Genomic DNA, 17,073 nt, shown 5'->3' with positions numbered 1-17,073 from the left:
AACACAAAATTTTTAAATATACGTAATGCATCACAAATAATTCCTTAAAGGAGGTGCAAGAAGAAGTACTTGCAGAGGATTCTGATTTATTGTTGTCTTTTAGAACTTTTAATATATTTTTCCACACTTTTTATAACCCAGACAAAATTTTCCTATAATGTCATGGAATGGGAATGTTCTCTTCAGGTCTGATTGCTTTTTAAAAAAATTAAATAATGAAATGACTAACAGTTCGTTACTAACCACTTTTTTCTCTCTTCACTTTTCCCTTCCTGTTTTCTAGATGAGGAAGAAGGCAAGTTCACCTTTCTCTTTTAGACTGAGACTATTTTTTGTAAAGTTTGAGAGCTTGTTCAGAGGGCTTGGGTTAGTAAGGAGCCTGCAGTGTCTTCCTGGCCTACGTGACCGCTCAGGTCCTCTTGCTGCAGATCAGAGAGGGCTGTCCCCTTGCTCCGGTAGCCAAGTGTGTGCAGATGCCCATTCCTACAACACGGCCGACATTCTGTTGTTCGTCATCCCAACAGTGAAATCTCATTTCAAAACAGTTTTGTTTCCAAATACTGAGTAGTAAAAATATATACCTGCAGGTAACTACTTAACGCTAATGTTGTAGGCCATGTGAAGCCGAGTAAGAGAACTATCTAGATTAACAATTACGGAATGGCATGTTACAAATTATTATAATAACTTCAAAGAAAGCACAAATGTTGAACCTATCAAGACATCCAACTTAGCAAGATCTAATTTTCCCCTCATTTATTAGTGCATGATTACTTATTTGGAATCAACAGTTATACCTTCCAAGAGGAAAATGTTACCGTTTTCCTCTCTTTTTTGAGGGTAGAGTAAGTTATGCTACTTAAGTTTAATAAAAACCAAACTCTATTTAAGCATATCGGAAGTGAAATCTAGGTTAGTCTGAAACTGCTGCTTTTTTTGGAACTCAGAATAGTTTTGAATCAAATTCCAGTTTCAGGTCTGAGGTTAGCCTTTCTTAACAATTATTTCAACTCAGAAAAATGATCATTTTCATAATTAGTTTTAAGAATCTCATTTGCTTCATCTGAGTGTTGGCCCAGAACTATAAATGCATGCTGCCTAAAATATATCCTAGAACTACAGGACCAATTTTATGCTCAGATATTTAGAGAAATATATTTGTGTTAAATAACATGCTTTGTTGTTTGAGATAAGCTCATGTGTTTCACGATCCGTGGTTTCGGGAGGGAAAGTATCATTGCCGTCTCTTTCTCTTGCAGGTCACCAGTCCTTTATGGCTCCTTCTTGCAGTGTTCTGCACTGTCCAGCTCCTTGTACGTGTAGCAACAATATCGTAGACTGTCGTGGGAAAGCTCTCACTGAGATCCCCACGAATCTGCCAGAGACCATCACAGAAATGTATGTGCCCTGAAATTTCCTCTCATCTCTCCACTTCCACAGTGACCCAAACCCTGACTTTCTTTAGAGCTTCTAGGTTTCTCGAAGGCCAATGGGATCAATCAGTTTAGACAGATATTCCTCTCAGAATTACATTGAGCCTGACTCTGCTTAATGAAATATCATGTTGAAGGGGCTAGGGCTTTTCTTTCTTTTAACATAGGTAGAATGAAAAGGAATGCATTTGAAGGATAAATACTAGCCCTTTTCTTGGGAAGGTGTTACCAGGTTATTTAGGAAAAATAAGTGTAGATGTATGTAGTCTGACCATTTGGGCCTGTAGATCTGCTCCTCCTGTCCAGGTTTAGCTTCTAGTGAGGAGATAATAGAAGGACCGAACTGAGGAAATAAATCATAGAAACAAGATAACTGGATGATGTTCTGCCTCCTCAGGAGCTCGCGTTTTAAAATGCAGTTTCACTATTTTGTTGGAACTATTGTATAGTCTACCACAAAGTGTAAAAAGGATAAAATTATAAAGGCAGAATATATAAGATTATTAAATTAGTGAGCATGTTAACCTATGTGACCCAATGGCTATCTCTATCAAAAGTTAAATTGTCTTGACAAAGTATTTCTATTTTGCATGCAGCTGCTGTGTGCATTTGTTCTTGCCAAATATAAGTCATGTGGGTAAAACAAGGTCATGTAAGATGTAAAATGAACTGCTCTTTCCACCTTGAGAAGTAAGCATTAGGGAAAATCTTTACTTCAATATATATTAACTAAGACAGCACCTCTTAACTCTCAGCCTATCATGTTATTGTTTCAGAGGCATTTTAGTTTGAAATGATAAAATAAGCATAACTTCATATAAGTCTACATAGTAGGCACAAAAATTAAGTTATTTTCAAAAACTATTAGTTTTTTGCCAGTACGCTGCTTTAATTTGCTTTATATGAGACTAACTTTAATTCACAAGACCCATTAACATTATTTAAAGTATCTAATAGGTGTTTTAAAGTATGCTTAGAGCTTTGCAGTGTAAGAGCTTTTGCAGTGTAATCTGTAAAGATTCTAGAACCTGTGGAGGTTTGACACAGACATGAAATAACGTGTGCACATAATCTTATTATCATCAAAATTTTAGTTTTGCTCATCGAAGGCATTTGTAAGTATTTTTAGCTGATCTTTGGAAAAAGAATAATATATGGTTTTGGAAGAGGCAGGTGACATTCCACAAAAGAGAAACATCAGGAATGAAAGACAGAGGTGGTGGGGAGCATTATGTTTTAGAGATTGCACAGTCAAGCCTAATTAGAGTAACAGGTGCATGTTGCGGCATCATGGAAAATAATACCTCAGAAAAGACATAGCCATATAATTTTAAAGCCGCAGATTATTGAAGGACTTTTGTCTTAGTCAGAAGATGTAATATATGTAATATATGATAAGCTAGATAGCAGAAAGACAATAGTAAGTTTTCAAATAGGGGAATAGTATATTCATCTGTTCAGGCAAGAGCATTTATTAAGTAAACACTTACTATAGAAAAGGCAGCATGAATTTTCCAGAGATTTTCCAAGTGACCAGCAAATTTGATGTGCAAATTAAAAGCTATGAAATGAGCTACAAATTAATACATGTTTGTAAGAGAGGAACAAATGAGGTTCAAGGTAGCTAAACAGAGGCGTAAAGTGGAGGTCAAGTTACAGTGGTTAATCAAAGGCAGCAAGCTTTAGTCAGACCCACAGGTCCACCTACCATTCACTGTGAGACTGTAGGCAAGTTATCCTCTGTGAGACTGTCTCCTCCTCTGATACTAAGGGTTGTTGTTAATTTGAAATGAAAGAACACACGTAGCGCTTTATGTGCTTAGTAAATAGTAGTAATTCAGTAAGTGATACGTTCATCGTTCATCGTCAAAACCCTCATATAAAAAGTAACATCTGAGGTAGGCCTTAAAGGATACAGGGAATGGAAATGCAGAAATGAGGAAAGGGCTTTCAAAATGAATAGAATATCAGAAGCATTGGCAATAAGAATGGAAATGCAAGACACAACCAAACAGGAGCTCAGTATGGCTTTTGGAACCCAAGTGAGTGCAGGAAGATAAAACTGGAAGGGTAGGTTGGAGCCAATTCATGGAGGGCCTTGTATAGTATAAGGCCCTAAGTCTTTATTTGGAATGCATTCGACTACAAGAGTTTTCATCTGAATCTTCAAGGATTAATCTGACCGCTGTGTGACAGTGGTTGGCAAAAGGACAGACTGCCAGGCCTGAGGCCTCTTTAGGTGGCTATCATGTTGATGGAGGGGAGATGTCCTAAGTGCAGGAGCTAAGTAGCAGTGGGAATGATGCTGCAGAAGTGGATATGGTAGTTAATACAGGAACAGAATACATGGGATTTGGCATTTGGTGAGATGAGGGACTAATGGAGAAAAATGAACCAAAGATGATGCCAGAATTTCAAGTATTAGGGGTGGGGAACTGGTGGTTTTATCATTGGATAGGATAGAAGAGGCTGAAGGACAGGACAAAAATTGGGAAAGAAGATGGTGGTGAACAAAATGTGTGAAATCCTGAGGTCCCAATGGGATTTTTAGGGGTGGTAAAATAATACAGACAATAGTAACCTGGAGCAAGACAAGAACTTGAGGCAAAGATTTTGGAGTAATTAATACTATGAAATAAAAGTTGGTGGTTAAATCCATGAAATGGTGAATAGAAAGGAGTGTGATAGAAGAGAAACCCAACAGAAGTAAGAGCAACAGAGGGCCAGAGTGAGCAAGGAAGGGGCCAAGTTTGGCTGAGAAAGGGTGTTTTGAAAAAAGACAGTTGTCACTGTAAAGGACAGACTTGGATTGATTTGAAGATGCAGAAAGCTGCAATCATTAGGTAGTCAGAGACACGGGTTTAGAGAAAGAGATGAGAGTGTGAGAGTTAGTAAGATCTCTGTGGGAGCATGATCGTCCCGGACACAAAAGTGTGTGGATCAAATCCTGATTATAGGAAACAACAAAACGCCACCGTGGGTTGACAAAAGAACAGTGAGTTGTAGATATAACAGACCTAAAGTAATGTGTGACATATAAAGTAGTTTATCTCATGTAGCCTGTTTCATTTTTTACAACAGAGCATTTCTTCTACTTTGTATGCCCTATAGATTTTGTATTATCGTGAAATTTAGTAACATAAAAGTTATACTAAATAATAATGTCTCATCAGGTTTGTCTGTATTGAGGAGGGTGGTGTATCAGATAAAGCTACAATAAATTAAATTTATAAGTAGAGATGACAACATATGTGAAGCTCTAGGTGAATTTCACGTCTCTGATTATTACATTATCAGCTTTATCAGTAGAGCATCTGGTAATAAATCATATTGATCTTCAACTCCAACAAAATACCCCATTACCATTCATTATAGTGGCATAACTTACTAGCTTAGTAACTCATTTCTTTTATTACTCTTTTATTTTTATTAGTATAAAGAATGTCAGATTCATAAAATGTGGAAGTAGAGCTATACAATATCTTCTTTCTTCATTTTTATAGATTCCAGTTTTTTAATACATGATGAGCTGAAAATTAAAAGCTCCCTCCATATTTTTCAAATAAGTTTTAATCTAGATTTTACCATAAATTATAAGCAGAATTGCTTTACTGCAGTTTATCTGACATTCCATTCACTGCTGTTGAGTTGATTTCCTTCTATGTGTGGTATGCCTTTATTCCTGCCACTCTCTCATAATAGAATTCTAACAAAAAGAAAGTATGTATGTGCTCCATGTAGGAGTGATCTACTGCCTATTATTCTAGGTAGAAAATCTTGACTCATTCTTTTCTTTCTTCTGTGTTGGGCTTACAACCATAATTTCACACTTCTGGTACTTGCTCAAACAATTATTTATTAAGGTAGATGGGAAACTTTCTTTTAAAGTTAGAATTGGAATAATTTGCAGAAGAACAGATAGGAGACCAACATTTATCTAACAGTGTTGGATGCTGTACACACATTATATCATATGATCTTCTCATTGACTTTTTTAAATTTTATTTTATTATGTTATGTTAATCACCATACATTACATCATTAGTTTTTGATGTAGTGTTCCATGATTCATTGTTTGCATATAACACCCAGTGCTCCATTCAATACATGCCCTCTTTAATACCCATCACCAGGCTAACCCATCCCCCCACCCCCTCCCCTCTAGAACCCTCAATTTGTTTCTCAGCGTCCATAGTCTCTCATGGTTCGTCTCCCTCTCTGATTTCCCCCCTTTCATTTTTCCCTTCCTACTATCTTCTCATTGACTTTTGATGTGGGTATTTATGGAAATTAAATAAAATAGGAAAATCAATGCAGGGACATATGCTAGATAAATGTTGGTGGATTTCTCCAAGAGGCCTTATCATCCTGATGATCGTACTATTCTCCAGGATCTGTCATCTCATTTGCAGGCTAGGAATCTTATTTTGACTGCACCTAACTTATTACATTTTGTTTATATATGTTTATATAGAATATATATGTTACTTATATATTTTATATACATAATATTGCGTGTGTTCATCTAAACGTCTGTCTTCCCTACTGAAGTAGAAGCTCTGAAGCTTCTACTGAAGACAGAGGCAGGAATGAGTTCTGTTCTGATCACCACTGAATACCCAGTAACAAATCTAGTACATGGCACATGATAGGCAGATGATAAATATAAAATAAATATTTACTGAGTAAATGGATACTAAGCATTTACAGCAAATTGATCTTTAAAAGGAGCTAGAGGTGGCTGGCTGGCTCAGTCAGTGGAGCGTCTGCATCTTTATCTCAGGACCGTGAGTTCAAGCCCCACGATGGACATAGAGCCTACTTAAAATAAAAATAAAATAAAATATTTTTAAAAAGTAATAAAAGGAGCCATTATTAAACACAATTAAAAATAAAAACTGAAGGAGCAGGCTTTTCTCTCCCTGTAGAACAAAAAATGGTGCTTTTTAAGCATACAATAAGTAAGAGAAAAGTTAATTAATAGGATAGTTAATGGAAAAAGGTAAATGGGCTATAAGTACTTAAAATTCATTCATTAAATTTGCCTGTTCGCCATACTGGCTTGGATTCCACTCTCTACAGGTGTCTGAGAGCTCCTTTTTTCTCTGTTCTAGGCTGACCCAGTCAGTATCCAATGGGTAGCCTCCTTCTTTAGATACATTAATTGATTCAGTCATCCTACAGATAAGTCTTAGATGTCTTCTTTCTCTAAGGCCATATTTCTTCTGTGATGAAGCCTATAGATATTTGCCTCAAATCCCTCAAAGACTGACAACTTCAGTCTGCTTTTTTGTTTTGTTTTGTTTTGTTTTGTTTTTTAATGAAGTCAGAAATGTTAAGAAATCTTGTTCAAAGTGTTAAAATTGTGATGTGGCTAAAATGGCCTCAGTCTGAGATTTATTTGATTCCATAGCTCTCATGTTCTTTCATTGATCTAGCTGCAAAAGAAAGGTGAACATGGCATGGGCTTGGGATATTGTAGAAGAGAGAATTGAAAAAATCAGAAGAAAAGGCTGACTGATACTCAGGAAAAACAGGGCAAGAAAAGCTTTGAGAAACTTACATATGAAGAGAACAAAGAAGACGCATAAAGACAGTCATTAAAGGATAAGAACCTGTACAAAAGTGAGAGCTGTTTCACGTTACTTTCTACCAACAATTTCCATAGTGTCCTCTCTCCTATTCTCTGTCACATATTCTCATACCTCCCTGGATTTTATCTGCATAGCACTTATCACAGTGTAATTTGATATTGTGATTAATGTCAGACTATGCTGAATAGACTGCAAACTCAGGGCAGGACTGTCTATTTTCCTTACAGTTTCTGCCCCGACACTTGGTGTAGTGGTGATGGGAAAAAGGACAATGTTGGGGACAAGTAAAAGGGGTCCAGTGCACACATTCTGGAGAGCCTCCAAGCCTCCATTCTTCATGGTAAACAGAAAATGTGACAAAGGAATACAGACTAATGAAGATAAAGAGGGGAAAATAGAACATGTATAGTATAAAGTTAGTTTAAAAGAAAGAAGCTTTTGCCCTCCCTGAGATCTTCCCAGCACTTTGCTGCTTTGAACTCTGCTGGTCAAAACCTTCTTTTCATACAGATGGAAGGCCTGAGGCAAGTCTTCAGAATCTGGCCCATGGCAACAGAATTATTAATAGCAAATTGATTCTCTATATATCACATCCTCAGAATTAATTTCTTAAATCGTGTTTGAGATATAAAATTTTGAATATGAGATGATGGATTGTTATAAAGTAGACATTTAGTTCTCTTCAATCTAGTTATAGATTTTCCGTGGCATATCACCTGTTCAGACCATTATGCAGAAGTTCCATAAATCATGGAAAATAGTAAGAACATGGGTTGTAACAATTTAGTACATCTTGTTTACTCTTCTGCCCTCCTGCCTTCACTCTTGGTGGCCTCGTTTAAGGCTCAGAAGTTGAAAACCATGCAATTCTTTTGTTTAGAGAAGAAGGTCAGGAAGAAGTTCAAATTATGGGAAGGGAAAAGATGGTAGCAAAGTTCTCAGCCCAGGTCTTCTGCGGGTTGTTTCAGCGTTTTCTGAGATGGATTGGAAATTCTCAGAAGCTATAATACATTTTCTTGGGCATGCCATTCAAATAGGTAAAATGGAAAGGAAGCTCATCGTTGTGTAAACTACTGGTCTGCTTTTACTCTGCCAGCAATAAAGAAGGTTCTTTCAAAGAGATTCACGATGATGGAGGTTAGATGTGAGGTTTGGAAGTACTTTTGCTTCCTTTGTTTCCTCTGGATCATTTGCATGCATAAAGAAGTGAAAGAAAAGAGGGCTCCTGAATGTTATATCGTATTACAACCTACATGGATGATGCTGAATATAACTTCTAAAGTGCTTGTTTCTTCCCTCCATTTCTGTTTAGACAAACACTCTTTCCATATACATTTAACATTTTTGCAGGCTATTTCTGTATTTGCGCCTTCCAAATTTTTGAATCCTTAATTCTAATAAATAATACTTGCCAAATTGAATCCACATACTGTAGGTCAAAGTCATCTGACTTTCTATACGTAGGGATACCGAAGTTTGATTTGATTAACATGTTTTTAAAAATTGTGCATTCTATACTAGATTATTATGAGAGTTATGAAATCAAGTGTGACTTTTTAATTATTTATCATGCACTTAGTAATGTCCCAGCTAGTAGGACAGCTATCATGTTGTATAATTGGCTGATTTTCTCCTCATGTGCCAAAATTTTGAAAATAAATTTAAAAAATGCAGCATGCAGTTCAACTAATTTTATAGTACATGTAGATTACCTTTACTATCTAGGCAACACAAACTATGTAAATAAAGCAAATGATACCATTTTTAATGTAATTTGGTGTGAAAGAAAGATATAGTCCATAATCTGAGTTTGCCTTGCTGAATAAAATGTAGGTTAATAATTTCAAAGTGGCATTGTTTTCACTGTGAAAGCATTTAATTGTTTCACTATGAAAGTATTTAAAACTTTAGAGATACATCCAACTTAAGGGTTCTTAAGTGCAAGAGAAACTAGGTATAGTTAAGAAAATATTATAAGAGTGAAAATTCTAGCAGTTCTACTTTAATTGATCGTTTTACTAGAGCACTTGCTAACCACTGAAACACTCATTAGCATTTTGCAGTTTTACACATCCCTGATTTTTCTTACTTCAGACCCACTCACAGAATTGGCTAGCATATAGCATGACTATTGGCTTTAAATTTTATATGCTTACAATTTTGTGCTTTGCAGGCTAACTGATGTGACAACACTCTCAGTCTATGCCTAGTAGAAATATTTATGACCAAGTACTTTTAAAAAAATCATCTTGCATCGTAGGTAAGGCCCTTTTTATGATAAAGAAACTTCCTTCAGACCTACTGAAACAGAAGGTAGGAAGCCATATAGTCTCTAAAGGTTAGCAGAAAACTTTTAATTATTTTGTAATGTAGAAAATAATTTTGTAAGTTTTTACACAAACCTAATTTCAAATATGGAACTATCACTCTACATATCTCCTTTGATATAGAGAATTAGAAGTACATTTACATATTTGGTTCTTAGATCCTTCCAATAGTACAAATTTGGTATGTATCTCCCAAATCTCATAAAGAAACTAGCTTTTCTTCTACCAAGTAATAGAATTTTGTCTAGAAATGTCATTAAATAAACAATCCCAAGATCAAAATAAAGCCATCATCAAAATATATACATAAGTCAGTAATTCGGCTCTGATTATGTGCTAACATAGTTAACGATTAGAAAAACAAAATAGTAGGATTTGTTTTGGACAATATATTTTATGGAATGAATAGTCATTTGATATAAAAGAAGTTCATGCACATGTTCTTCATCCTTATTTTTATTTCCTCATGTTTTTGAATTATATTTTCTTCAGTTTTCATACTATGATTCCATCATGAATTAAGCACACAGAAAAAGACATCATAATTTAGCTTCCTACAGATTGCAGAGAGCCAATTCATTGTTCAGTATACAAAACAAAGATCTCTATCATGTTCCGTCAGAACAAATATCTCATTTTCTTGGTTATTAGTAGCCATGCTTAGTGTAATCCCAACAGCAGCCTAGATGGTTCCACATAAGATAAATTACGTAAAATAGATTTATAGATTCAACTCTACTTGTAGTTCCATAGGCCATTATTGATAATAATAATAATAATATTGGAGTGCGTTCATATTTATTTTGGCAGAATTTTCAATTTCATATGTATATCTTGAATAATCTTTAATTGCTATTGAATGAAATAGTGAAATAATTATCTTTGAAAAGCTACGTATATCCATTACATGCACAGAATCAGTTTTTATTAAGAATACGTGTTCATGATAAAATTATTTATTACCTATTTCTCCCAACTTATTTCCCCCCCAATTTTATTGAGGAATAATTGATAAATACAATTGTATATATCTAAAGTGTATGACTTGATGAATGTGTATATTGTGGAGTGATTGTCAAGATCAAGATAATTAATACATCCATCACCTCACATAGTGAACACAGTTAACTCTTTGTGTGTATGGTGAGAACACTTAAGATCTACTCTCAATATTGTATTATTAACTATAGTCACCATGCTGTACATAAGATCCTCAGAACTTAACTATTTTTATAACTGAAAATTTATTGCCTTTGACCTACATCTTCCCATTTCCTCATCCCAACAGCCCCTGGCAGCCACCATTCTATTCTGTTTCAATGAAATCGGCATTTTTTTTTTTTTTAAGATTCCACAAACAATTGATAGCATGCAATATTTGTCTTTCTCTGACTTATTTCGCATAACATAATACCCTCCAGTTTCATCTGTTTTGTTGCAAATGACAGGATTTTCTTTCTTTTTGTGGCCGAATAATGTGTATGTGTGTGTGTATATATATATACACATATATACACATATATGTCACCCCCACATATATATATCACATTTCTTTATCCATCCGTCAAAGGACATTTGAGTAGTTCTCATATGTTGACCACTGTGCAGAAAGCTGCAGTGAACATGAGGGTGCAGACATCTCTTCAAGATACTAATTTCATTTTCTTCAGATACACACCCAAAAGTGAGATTACTAGGTCATGTGATAGTTCCATTTTTAATTTTTTTTAGGAACTTCTGTACTGTTTTCTGAAGGGGCTGCACCAATATACATTCCCACCAACAATGCACAATGGTTTTCTTTTCTCCACATCTTTGCCAACATTTGATATCTCTTGTCTTTTTGATAACAGCCATCCTAAAGTTCTGGAGTGATATCTTATTGTGGTTTTGATTTGCATTTCTCTGATGACTAGTAATATTGAGTACCTTTTCATGTATGTATTGGCCATTTGTATGTCTTCTTTGGAAGAATGTCTATTTAAGTCCTTTGCCCATTTTAAATTAGATTATTTGCTTTTTTGCTACCGAGTTTTATTAATTCTTTATTTATTTTGCATACTAATCCCTTACCAGATATATGCTTTGTGAAAAGTTTCTCCCGTTCTGTTGGGTTGCCCTTTCGATTTATTTCTTACCTGTTTCTTATTTGTGCCTAACTTCACAAAAAAGCCATATATGTAACATATGTTAGATGTATGTATACATACATATTTTATATGCTTTTTTGTTGAGATGTGTGATCATTTGAGCAGAAAGCTATAATGGCTTTCTTAAGAGAAAGACAGAGAAGACTGAATCAAAATTTTATAATATTAGTTAAGAAGTAAAAATAAGTATGGTAAAATTATAAATAGATGGGCAAGAAAGAAATACTAAAACGACTAGAGTGGAGATTAAGGTGGTAAGGCAGGTAAGAAACTCCAACTGGTTTCTCTTAAAAAAAAATACAAAGAGTCTAATGAGTATTATTGCAACAGAAGAAGAACATGTTGAAAAATAGCTTTTTTTTTCATGCACTACATACTCAACAAATACTTCTGAGTGCCTACTCTCCATCAGTCATTATGGATGAAAGGACACACTCCCAGCCTTCAAGATGTTTACAGCAGAGAGAATTGAAACCACACAAAGAGAAAATTTTAATACCATGTGATAAGTAATAAAATACACACAGGTAATACAGAGAATACCTTTGCTTGCCTGGGAGAATAAAGCAATCTCCAGACATGAGGATGTGTCTGGCAGGCAGAGAAACTGGGGGCTCCATAGACAGAGGAAAAAGCATGGGCAAAGTCCCAGTAAAGTTAGAGGTAGTATACATTTGAGAAATTAAAGCAGTTTTTGGTAGCTAGAACATAAAGTGGAAGCCTGATCTTGAAGAATCACCTCTCCTAATAACAATAGTATACAAAGAAGCATTTGGAGCACGGTAGTAGCATGATGAGATATGTTAGAAAAATCACCCTAAGATGGAGTGGAGAATGGTTTGGAGGGAAAGAGTACACTAAGGAGGTGATAGCAACAGTCTGTAGGGTGTGGTGAAGGCAGGCGTAGCATCAGATAGGGATGGAACACGATCCCAAGAAGTGGTCGATTCCTTAAGAGCTTCTACAGAAAAGAAAATGGAGACCCATCAGAGGTAAAATAAGACCTATGTAGACTTTAACATAAAAACGAAGACAGCTGGTGCATGGTCAAAGTGTTCTTTATTATCAGACAAATCACCAGCTGTGTTTTTTAGGGATTAAGTTATAGATTTACAGTGCTATAATCATCTGGAAAGATTAAGTTGAAAATGCATACAGTTGAAATACTACTATTGGCCACATTGTTACCTAAACTCGAGGAAAAAGTGGATAATTTGGACAATGAATCGGTGCATGGGAAGAAGGGCAATTGCTATCTACTCATTGAGTAATTCTGTTAAACAAGGATGTGGAAAGACAATTTGCATAATGTTTTTAAAACTAAAATTATTACCAAATGGGCAACTTAGCTCAGTGCCTGACTCAAAGTTAGTGTCCAAAAGGTTTTCATCAATAATGAAAACCAAAGCAGCAGAACATTTAACTATTTTTCTTTCTTGAATTGGTAAAGAAAAATTATATATGAAAGCTTAGTGTTATTGACATTATGAATCTATACTCTGTCCCCCTGAAGTCAGTGAACCATGGACCTAAGCCCATTCTCCCTCTAAATCTAACCCATGTGATTGTGCGTTTTGAGTGTATCTCTGCATTTGAATATATATCCACATGAATACCCCTATGAAAATGTTAACCTTCATTTGTCACTGCCTGAATATGAAGTCAGTAAGAACACACACCCTTGTGCAGACACACACACATTTGTGTCTTGCTTTTTAAATGCTTAAAGACCAAATGGAAGAAGAGTTATTTCTTCTATGAAAACATCAGTTGGATTTAACCTCAGGGGCATGTACCCTAGAATGACATCACAAAAAAATAAAATAAGATGAAGGAAATGGACAATATTCAGGAATAGGTCATCCCAAGGCAGGAATGGCTGATAATCAATTAGTATGGACACAGTCCTAACGCAGAACTGCTAGCTAGCTTTATGCCTAATATGTCCCTCTAGAGGGAACTATTCACCAGCTGCTGGAGATATTTATTAAACTTACAAAGTTTTAGAGAGACTACAATTACCTAACAAATTGTATTTCAATCTAAAATATCTTTCATCATTTTATATAGACATATGAAGGATTTCAAGGCATACATTTACTGCTAAAGCTAGAAGTAATAGTCCAGAAATATAAAATACTTACTTTAGAATTATTATGTAATAGGCAAGAGAATCCCTAATGTCAAAGGAGTATAGCTGCTTCCTCCTTTTCAAATGTTGGATTGATGTTACCTATGATGAGAATATTTGGCTACACTGAGCAGTCCAAGATTCAGAAGCTAGGGTCATTCCACAACCCCCCCAACACACACACACCCCATTAAATCTATGTTCTATTCTCTGGCAGCTGTTTTTGCCATTTATGTTAAAAGCAGATGGGGAAAAGGCAAAGAACTGTCAGTTTTATTGCCATGTATAATCAACATCTGGGCTGTATGTTACAGATACAATCAATCCAAACTCATACTTTACTGGTGTTGTAAAACCTTTTTGAGTTCCAAAGACAGTTTCCAAATTTGAGGGAATGCTATATATTTTAATCATGTTGATCATGGAAATTACAACATTATATATTTTTTCAGCCTCCATGTGAATGATGTATGCATGTATGTGTTTAATATATAATTGCTGGGTTATCTGCAAATCTGTACCGCTAATTTGTTTAACAATGTCTTTTGGAATCATATATATTTATTTCGTACTAGAGATCAAATCATGTATCAGATTTATTTCTTTACTATATAATCTATGTGTGTGAAACTAACATGTGTTATAAATGTTTTATTATATAGTGCTGCTTATTACATGTATGAGTACATATATACACATGAGTATCCTCATATTTTTATTCTTTCCCCATTTTTCGTGCAAGAAAAAAAGTGTTTTTTCTACATCTCATAATTTTTACAAAAACATATTTTACAGTAGGTTTTATTTTCCTCATTTTTTGGAAAGAGAAACTGAGACAAGGAAGCAAATTAATTTTTTCAAGGTCTACAGAGTCTATCAGTGCCTGTAAAGCTCATACTTTTAATCACTAAACCATACATTTTTATCTTTATGTACACACATATATAAAACATAATACCTTTTGGAGAGGTTTCAGCTTTGGCATGTGGATGTTATTTTGTATGGTTTGTCAACATAATTTAGTTTGAAAAATATTGAAAATAATTCCTGAGAAATGAAAACTAGTGAGCTGGAAGTGTCATTTAAAATAAGCTAATATTGTTTAATATCTCATAAATGACTTCAAACCAGTTGGAGTTTTTACTTCCCACGTTGGACTATGTTGTATACTGTACTGATGTGATATCTACTCATTAATAACCATCGTAGAGTATCTTATGTCACAGAACTCAGATGTACACCTGTACATCACTTCCATGTTCTAAGGGTCTTAGAACAGAGAGATTTCTTGATAATTTTCCATTTTCTACAGTCTTTAAAATAGGTACCAGAAAAGGGGTATATATTGGTTGCAGTTCATTCCCTAGGAACTCTGTAAGTGTGAAAATGTGCTTGATTTATTTTTTTTAAGCAGTAATTAAAGAACAAGAGAAAAAGATGTATGTGAGTGAGGAGGAAGGTTTTTATTGGTTAAACATATTGTACTTCTGAAATTTTTGATGGGGTAGTTAGAAAATTGTTTCCATTTCTTATCTCATGGAATGTCTAACTAAAATTTCCTTGATTCCGTGATTTTGATGAGGTGTTTACAGCAGGTTGGTTTTATATAAACTATACATACATACACACACACACACACACACACACACACACACACACAGAGTGATAAAATGTTTTGGAATTACTCACATACATTCTGTGGAGAAAAAGGTTCTGTCTATTTTTATATGAAAAAGATTTCCATATAGTATGTAATTGATAGAATGTTCTTCCTCCCTTATTCAGTTTTTTAAAATATATTTTTACTTTGCAATTCAAAATATTGAATCTTATTTTTATGAAGGACTAACATTTGGAAGGCTCTTAAATATGGTGGATTTTACCCACAGCATGCAAATATATCTTAGCTGTGACACTATCTGTTTTTGTAACCCTGGAATGTTTTTAATTAGATTCTTCATGGAACAATGGATTCAAATTTGCACTCTATAAAATTCAGCAGATTTTATGCTATTAAAATAGAAGATTAGAGGATAGGAAAGATAGAAAATGTACATTTCATTTGCTTCTTTATTTAATCTTCACCTAAATTCTCTAATATATTTCTGCTTTATGTTTTATAATCTGGTTGAAATATGTTTCCGTCTTTTTTAGAGGAGTATGAAGACCATTTGAGATGTGTGTTGTCTTGTAGTTTTTAAAATATATCCTAAAGTTCTCGTAATGAAAAGTAGGATCCTAGACATCTGAGTTTAAAGGAAGTAGACATTAGTTTATTGTTTGCCAACTAAAGAGGAGAAAATGGACATTTTGAAACATTTTAAAATTTATTGGTTGACATCTGTCAGTGGTAGAATATTTTCTTGCTTGAGAATCTGTTTGAATGAAGGAGGCAATTATGTTTTGCCTTAATGGACTGCTGGTACAGCGCCATAAAAACCAATTAGCTGCTGAGTCAGTGTAAATAACCATATAAGCTCTGTTTCAAATACCTTTTTTTTTTTTTGAACAAAGGTTGGAAGCAAATAGATAAATAAAGAAAAGCAAGCAAATCCATTTTACATGTCATTGTTCAGCTTCCTGTTGCATATGTTGTAAATGAAATGGTTTGCAATGTGAAGGTTAAGTTATGGTACACTGCAAGAATGAATGATACAGGCAACATCGCTATATTATGTTGGAATTATTACTTTTGCATGAAAGTTTAACACTATTTCATCATGAATTGTCCTTGTTTTATAATTTTCTGTGCATTCATTTTCTAAAAAATATATAACCTCACTTACGTACATTTGTTTGCTTTAGTGGGAATATTTATCAATGGCATGAACTGTAGCTTCAACACATAAATTTAGTTGTTACACTAAAATGTATTTGAGTGCCATTAGGACAATCAGTGATCATTATAAGAATTCTGGATTCGGAGATTATAAAATAATAAATTTTAAAATTTCTAAGGAAGCTCTTCAGTTATATTAGATGACAGAATTAGTTTGGCCACATTTGTGAATTAATGTTATTGATATTTAAGTGCTGAATATATCATTTTTAAAAAACTGGTATTGAACAAATTAATCAGAAGTGTAACTGCAAAATTAGACACTTTTATCAATAAAACTTCCATGAGGGTATAAACATGTTTGCTTCTGATCACCATTGAATTCCATTCATATAGTATATTCTGTACAGGTAGAGTACAGAGGGTGGATGAATAAATGAATGATTACTGGTTTTGTTTTCACAAACTTGAAATGATATTTATGAAAAGTAATTATATAAACTAGTTTTGCATTACTGTTGCATTGAAAGAAATCTACTAGACACTAAGAATTTAAATTTTTTCTCATCATAACTTTATATTATTTTGAGCAAATATTAAACAAAATGAAATTATATTTCATTGCCCTAGATTCGAAGAAAGTCCTCCAGTCAATAGTG

General features: G+C 34.3%; 1 protein-coding gene across 4 annotated transcripts in view; it reads left to right on the top strand.

Moving 5' to 3' along the window:
* The window catches only part of SLIT2 (slit guidance ligand 2), a 358,823-nt gene that overhangs the window by 232,385 nt on the left and 109,365 nt on the right, over window positions 1-17,073 (top strand). For 2 of the 4 annotated variants that reach the window (XM_028088545.2, XM_028088537.2), the window contains exons 9-10: window positions 284-295; window positions 1,260-1,398. In XM_028088545.2, coding sequence (XP_027944346.1) covers window positions 284-295; window positions 1,260-1,398 — 151 coding nt within the window. The remainder of the gene's footprint in view (window positions 1-283; window positions 296-1,259; window positions 1,399-17,073) is intronic. The other 2 variants (XM_028088528.2, XM_028088519.2) reach the window with 1 other exon arrangement.

Source organism: Eumetopias jubatus, unplaced genomic scaffold (genome assembly GCF_037043125.1).
Source record: "Eumetopias jubatus isolate StellerSeaLion01/CBP00866 unplaced genomic scaffold, mEumJub1_p1.0 scaffold_2, whole genome shotgun sequence".
NCBI lineage: Eukaryota > Metazoa > Chordata > Mammalia > Carnivora > Otariidae > Eumetopias > Eumetopias jubatus.
Note: the sequence above shows the minus strand (reverse complement) of the source record. Positions and strands in the feature narration are given on the sequence as shown.